This window comes from Monoraphidium neglectum (genome assembly GCF_000611645.1).
Source record: "Monoraphidium neglectum strain SAG 48.87 unplaced genomic scaffold scaffold01167, whole genome shotgun sequence".
NCBI lineage: Eukaryota > Viridiplantae > Chlorophyta > Chlorophyceae > Sphaeropleales > Selenastraceae > Monoraphidium > Monoraphidium neglectum.
Window position 1 is genome coordinate 1 of NW_014012461.1, and position 6,803 is coordinate 6,803.

At 70.1% G+C, this 6,803-nt stretch overlaps 2 protein-coding genes across 2 annotated transcripts; one reads left to right on the forward strand and one right to left on the reverse strand.

Moving 5' to 3' along the window:
* Positions 1-75: 75 nt before the first annotated feature.
* MNEG_6886 (hypothetical protein) lies at positions 76-4,278 on the reverse strand (the record flags this gene model as incomplete). The annotated part of the gene is made up of 4 exons (XM_014044637.1): positions 76-2,797; positions 3,023-3,226; positions 3,498-3,857; positions 4,009-4,278. Coding segments are annotated over 4 exons (3,556 nt in total), but the record flags the coding sequence as incomplete, so codon positions are not given.
* A 582-nt stretch (positions 4,279-4,860) lies between these two features.
* On the forward strand, positions 4,861-5,818 carry MNEG_6887 (hypothetical protein; the record flags this gene model as incomplete). The annotated part of the gene is made up of 3 exons (XM_014044638.1): positions 4,861-4,888; positions 5,240-5,339; positions 5,665-5,818. 3 exons carry the CDS (start codon positions 4,861-4,863, stop codon positions 5,816-5,818), a joined length of 282 nt encoding a protein of 93 aa, XP_013900092.1.
* Positions 5,819-6,803: the final 985 nt, after the last annotated feature.

Sequence of the window (6,803 nt, forward strand, 5' to 3'; positions counted from 1 at the left end):
CCTATTCACACACACACAAACACACTAAATTCACACAAGACAGACACACGCTTAAGTGCACACGCCCGCACGCACCCGCGCTGAGGTCCCGCGTGTCCGCCGCCGCCGCGTCCTCCGTATTGATCGGCACCGCCGCGCTCACGTTGACCAGCAGCCGCCGCCGGCTCATCTGGGTGACCCCGCCGATAGTGACGGCCTCCAGGCTCACGTTGAGCGCCGACGCCGTGTCGCTGCGCACGAGCACCGCCACAATGCCCTCGCTGCTCGCGTTGATGCCCGTCGTGTCGCGGCTGACGCCGTTGAGGCTCGCGCCCGACAGTAGCACGCCGAAGGACAGCAGCATCACGTATTCCGGGGTCGCCAGGTCAGCAACCGACACGTCGCAGCCAGACGCCCCCTCGCCGATGGTGGTGCGGCCGTCGGCGCAGATGTCGCAGTAGAGGGAGCCCCGCAGCGCCGCAAACGTGCCCGGCAGGCAGGTGCGGCAGGCGTCGGCGCCCCAGAAGTACGAGAAGGAGCCCTGCGGGCACAGGCTGCAGCCGCTGCTGAAGGGCGAGGCGGAGAACTTGCCCGGGGGGCAGACCTGGCACTCGCGCGCGTCGAGCTTAGACGAGTAAGTGCCCCGCGCGCACAGGCTGCAGTTGCTGCTCTCCCCAGGCGACGCCGGCCAGCCCGCCGGCCGCGAACCAAATACGTCCCGCTGCAGCGCCGCCGCCTCCTCCTCCTCGGGGCGGCTGCCGGACCCGGCCGCGCCGCCGCGCCGCGCGGTGGCGGCCGCGTCGCCGTCGGGCGCCGACGCGTTGCCCGGCGCGGCGGCGGCGCCGCCGGTGCGGAGGCGCGCGAGCGTCTGGGCGCTGGTGACGTTTGTATATAGCACCAGGGTGTAAGTCTTCGATGACAGCCCGTCGTCGGCTGTCGTAATCACCGGCAGCTCGAGGGACGCCCCCGGCAGCCGCGGCACGCCTGGCAGCGCGTACCCGTCGGCGGCCGCAGCGGCGCCGCCGCCGGCGAGGGCGAGGCTTATGTTCGCCGCGTCCTGCAGCAGAAGCGCCGCGGATATCAAGCCGCTGCTGTTTCCGCCACCGCCCGCGCCGCCCGCCGCCGCCCCGCCGCCGTTCGCCCCGGCCGCGCCGTCTGAAAGCGCGAGCGCGACGCCACTCATGCCGACGCGCACGCCCTCCGCCGAGGCGTCCATTAGCTCTGGCGCCATCCGCGCCTCGCCTCCCAGCGCCAGCACCTGCGCCAGCGGCGCGAGCACAAACCTGTCTGGCGCGCACTCGGCGGCGGTGAGGTCGGCCCAGATGACGGTCTGGTTGGTCAGAGGGTCGGTGAGCGACAGGACCGCCTGCGCCGGCTGCGGCGACGACGGCTGCTGCTGCTGCTGCTGCTGCTGCTGCTGCTGCTGCTGAGAGGCGTCCGCGGGCGCCCACACGGGCAGCGGCGCGCGCCGGCGCATGGAGGCGGCCGCGGCGGCCGCGGGCGCGTTCAGGTAGTACGCGACGCGCGGCAGCAGCCCCGGCGCCGCGACGAGCGGCGCCGGCAGCGGCTGCGCCGCCGGGCCCGCCGCGGCCGCGCCGCCCTGCGCGGTCGGTGCCGCCGCCGGCCGCGGCTGCACGAACAGGTGGCCCAGGCGGCTGGGTATTCCGCAGGCCACGAGGGTGGCCGTGCTGTTTGAAAACGAGATGGCCCGCAGCGACAGCGCCGTCAGCGGGCTCAGGGGCACCAGCCGGATCGAGTAGCTGCGGTACAGCACGCGCCGCACGCCCTCCTTCTCCACCTGCTGCAGCGCCGCGCGCCCGGCGTCCTGCGGCGGCGCCGCCGCGCCCTTGCGCCCCTCGTCCTCGGCGGCCGCCTGCGGCTGCAGCGCGTCGGGGATCGCGCTGCCGTCGTCCGCGCCGTCCGCGCCGCCGCCCTGCTGCGCCTCCGCCGAGGTGAAGACGTGCACCCGCAGCCAGCACGGCCGCCGCTGTGCGCGCAGCCCGTAGCTCGCGCGCCACATGCGCTCGCCGCGGCCGCGCGTCACATTAAAGTCGCGGCTGACCAGCCCGTCGCAGCCGCCCGCGTCGACGGCCACGCTGTCGCCGCCGCGCGTGGAGCCGATCACCAGCTCGGCGTCGCGCGCGGTGTGCGGCAGCAGCCCGACGTAGCGGTCGGTCAGCGGCTGGAACGGCGGGTCAAGATCCAGCGCGCTCCCGTTGCTGCCGCCGCCAGCCGCGCCCAGCGCGCCGCCGCCGCTGCCGACGCCGCTGCTGCTGCTGTTGGCGCCGCCCAGGCCATCCACCCACAGGCGCAGCTCCTGCAGTGCCGCCGTGCCGCCGTACATGGGGCCGTCCGCCGCGTCGCCCGCGCGCGCCGCGTCGCGGCGCAGCGCGCTGCCGGGGGGGCAGTGGCCCGGCGGTGTGCCAAAGACGACGGCGGCGGCCTCGGTGGCCTGCTGCGTCGCGCGGCCGTTGATCAGCGGAGAGATGCGGACGCCAACCATGTACTCCGCCTCGTAGGGCACGCGCTCCCACTCCAGTGGCAGCCGGATGGGCGCGATCGACGCCTGCCCCGGCTGCGCCCACACCGTGCCGCGCACGCTGAGGTTGGCGCGCGCGTCCCAGTCCGCGGCGCAGCCGGGCGGCGCGGCCGCGCCGGGCGCGGCGCTCGCGTTGGCGCCCGCGCGGCAGCTGCCGGCGTCGGTCGGGCGCGAGCCGTTGAGGAGGTAGGTTGTGTATGACCAAGAGGAGGGGAAGGCGCTGGTGCCCGACAGCTTGAACGTGACCAGCGGCGGCGCCGCGTCGCCGCGGACGATCGCCTTTGAAGGGGAGGGGAGGGTGCCGTGGATGGCGGCGGCGAGCGCGGCTTCGGCTGCGCTGCGCGGCTGGATTGCTGGTGTGCCGCGCTATCCCCCATCGACCGCGTGGGACGCTGCTCAAGCTGGCTGCCGAGTTCCTCATCAGCAGGGGCGCAGTCCCACCAAGCAACCGCAGCTGCACCCCCACACCCGCAGCCGCGCGAGGCCCCGGCCCGTGCGCCGCACCTGCTTCGTCGGCACGAACGACAGCACGGGCGACAGCACTACCACGCTCGCCTCCGCGTCCGCGGCCGGGATCACCGCGCCGCCCTCCGCATCGACGAGCCGCGCAGAGATGCGCCCCGCGCGCGGCGCGGACGTGACGCGCAGCGTGAACGTGCGCTCGCCGGACTGGCCGGGGGGCCAGGTCACGCGGTCGCCGCCGACCAGCTGTTCGCAGACGCGTGTGGCGGGTGCAGAGAACGGGTGCGCGAGTCCGCAGGGGGCAGCGATGCTCGCATGTGCTGAGGGGTGAAAAGCAGCGGCAGAAAGCGCGGTGCGCATGCAGCGCCGCAAACAGCCCCGCAGCGCAGCGCAGCCTCACGCAGCGCCAGCTCCCGCGCCCCCTGCAGCACATGCACCAGAAGCGCCCGGAATGAGAGCGGCTGCGCCTGAGCGCAGCGCCCAAAGCCCCCGCCCCGCCGCCGAGCCCCCCTCCCACCTGCAGCGCGCCGTCCGACAGCTGCAGCCGCACGCGCACGGCCACCTTGGCCGACCCCGACAGCCGCACCCGCAGCTGCGCGGCTGTGCCGTCCGCCGCCAGCTCGACGGACCGCGCCGCCACGCCGACCGTCGGCGGACGCACGACCGTGATCGGCCCGGGCAACTGCAGCGGCGCGCCGCCGGGAGCGGACACCCGGGCGGCGAACGCGCCGCTGCGCACCGACGCGTCGGGCGTGACGGAGAACGCCAGGTGGGTGCAGTTTGCAGTGGCGCTGCCTGGGAACACCGCGTCCTTGCCGTCTAGCCGCGCCCCAACAAGGTGCAGCCGCGCGGTCGCGTTGGCTTCCCCGCCGCCACCCTGGGAGCGGCAAGGGGAGGCCGCGCGAGGCCGTGTGGTGGGTGGCGAGACTGCGCGCACAAATGGGGGGGGGGGGCGGCTGCGGCGGCGGCGCAAGGGAGCAGCGCATGCGTCCGGCCGGCCGCACCCAGGGCATGCCCTATGCGCGCACCTGCGCCAGGTTGCTGCACAGGCTGCCGTTCAAGTTGATGATGACCCTGTTGGCCACGAATTGCGTCAGGCTGCTGGGTCCCATGGCCTGAACCGTGACGATCTTGGCGGGCTGCAGCGTCGCCTGCGCTGCCGAGGCGCTTTGGGCGGGAGCAGCGCCTGCCAGCGCTGTGGGGCGCCCAGGCGGCACAGCCACAGGCACAGCTGGGCCTTGGACGCCGGCAAGGCTGGCCGCGCCATCAAGCGCGGCTGCCTGCCAGGGCCGGAGCATCACGTACGGGGCGCGACAGACAGTTGGGCGCAGGAGAGCGCGCGAGTCAGAGCGCGCGCAGAGCCCCCGCATGGCCGTGATGTCCTTGCCCAGTGGTTTGCGCGCACTCTTCATGAATAGAAAAGGGCCCCAGAGCGAAGCAGGCCTGCCAGGTCAAGGCGACCATCGTGGCATAGCCCACCTTCAGCGGGAGGGCCGCACCCAGCCACGTCAAGGCCAGCAAGACACGCCACTGGTGCCTACGGCACAGCGTCATGGTGCCTAGATCGTCCCTGCGGTCATCGCTCGTGTTCTTCTCGCCCCATGGTGCAATGAAGCTACAGAATATGGCAATGAAGAGCCTGAGAATGTATAAGGACAAGGCCTTGCCCTGGTGGTTGGCTTTGGGCAGCGGGCATCGCAAAGGCGCCCTGGGGTCACTGAGGACCTGGCAAGAACACAGCGAGTAATGCGACCTCCTCATTGCACACATTGTATTTCATAAGTTTGTACGCCTTGAACCGGTTACCGCGCCACGTTCGCTGTCTTGTGGTCGCACCGGTTCTCAGCAGACAGGCGCAGCAGCAGCAGTTCTAACCTACAATGTTGGCTGCTCGTGGCACAGCGGCGGGTGAGAGGGGAGCTTGTGCGACCGAAGGCGTCTGGGCGAGAGCAGCCACAGACGCCCAGCCCACGGCGCTGCTCCATTGCTCGGGGCAATGCGCCAAGCGATACGTATGCATTGTATGTTGTCAGCTGGCAAGGTGTGGCGGGCCCTGGTGCTAGCACACCATGGTCGGGCCTCCCTATTGGCCACCAGGCTCTTGCAGCACACCAGCTAGAGGGCCGAAGAAGGCGATTGCATCTGCAATAAGCGACACAGTACCTTTGAAGCACATGGGAGTAGTTCTGCACCAGTTGGGGTGAATGGCGCATCGACGCATGCGGCCTGATGCACTCTCCCGGCGCCTGCACATCACAGGGGTGGCGGTGCAGCGGCCCGCACGCGGCGCAGTTCGCGTCTTCGCCGCCGGCGATGAGGGAGCACGCAGGGGCAACCTCCGCGGCCGGTTCTCGCGCAGGTGGGTGACACCCAGCGATGTACGGCAAAGCTAGAGTGAAGCTTGGCTGTGTCGGGCAACAGAGCGGCGGCGATGGCGCTGCTGTCGAGCAGCGTGTTCGCAAGCCGACGGCCTGACGCATCGACAGCTTGTGTGGTTCTGGTCCCCATATGCCTGTGCAGCTGCCCCTCTGCGCCAGCAGTGCCTGCAGCTGGTCGCCGCCGGCCTTGCCACAAGTCCACCCGTCGGCCTGCTGGGTGCGCCTGGCCCTGCTCCTGCGCCTCCCGCGCCGCATCCTCACTCCGGCGCGCCCCCGCCGCCGCCTGGCCCGCCCCGGCCGCCGCAGGCCGCGCGCTGACGGGGACAAGCCCGACTTCAAGGACTTCCTGCCGCTGCCCAAGCCGGCGCACCTGGTGTACATCAAGCCCACCGTGGCGGTCGTCACCGACGTCGCCAGCCGCAGCAGCGTCGGCATCAAGATGACCATCGGGGACAAGTAAGCACGGGGCGGGCCGCGGGGACTGGCCGAGGCTGGGAGGTCGCCGCAGCACCGCATGGCGGGGCCACATGCCTGCGAGCCAGCAACAAACCTCGTCTGGGCGGTCGCCCAGCACCATGCCTTTTTGTTAGGCCACACCGGCAATGCCAGGTGTTGGGGGGGAGGCGACCGGCAACAGCAGCCGGCTGGCAGGCGGTCGGCAACAGCAGCTGGCTGATCTCGCAAGGTCTGCCAGTCGCTCAATCTCACGCGTGCCCCCACCCCCGCACCCCACCTGCCAGCAACCTTGAGCGCTATGTGGTTGAGTACTACAGCAAGAAGTTGTAGTGGTCTGCTACCCTGCTGCGACATGTGTTCCTTAGAGACCGCCGGCCAAATGGCTGGCGGCCCGCATGCCACGCGCGGCTGACTTCATGTGTAAGGAGCGTCATCTCGGTGTAGCTGATTGGTTGTCAGCTCAGCACTTGTATACGACAGCGACGCCCGGTTTTTATTGGAAGGCTGGCTGGGTGGGGCTGGTAGGCTGCCCGCTGGGCCCTGTCCTATGCTCGGCCGCGTCGAGTCGTGACACCCTGCCACCGCACGCGCCGCAAAGAACCCAATTCAGTGCGCGTTACTGTGTGCAGTGCAAGCACCACACCACCGCGGCTGGGCAATGTGATGCATCAAACAAAGAACACATGCTTGCGTGCTGACAGCACATGTGGCGACACGAGGACCACAGCGGGTGCTGCAACAAATACTTAGTGGCTAACATGCAGCAGTGTCACAACCGTCACAGTCCACATTCACCGTACAAGCAAAGATCTATAGACCACTATCACAACACACTTGTCATATTAGAACAGCAATATGGCTGCTGACGCCCACCATCAAAACGTTAGTCTTGAGACATCATATGCAAGCCACGAACAAATGCGCGCACACGAATGAGAGTACACACCCTCTGCACCAACATTGCATGAGACATGCAGGCATCTTGCACA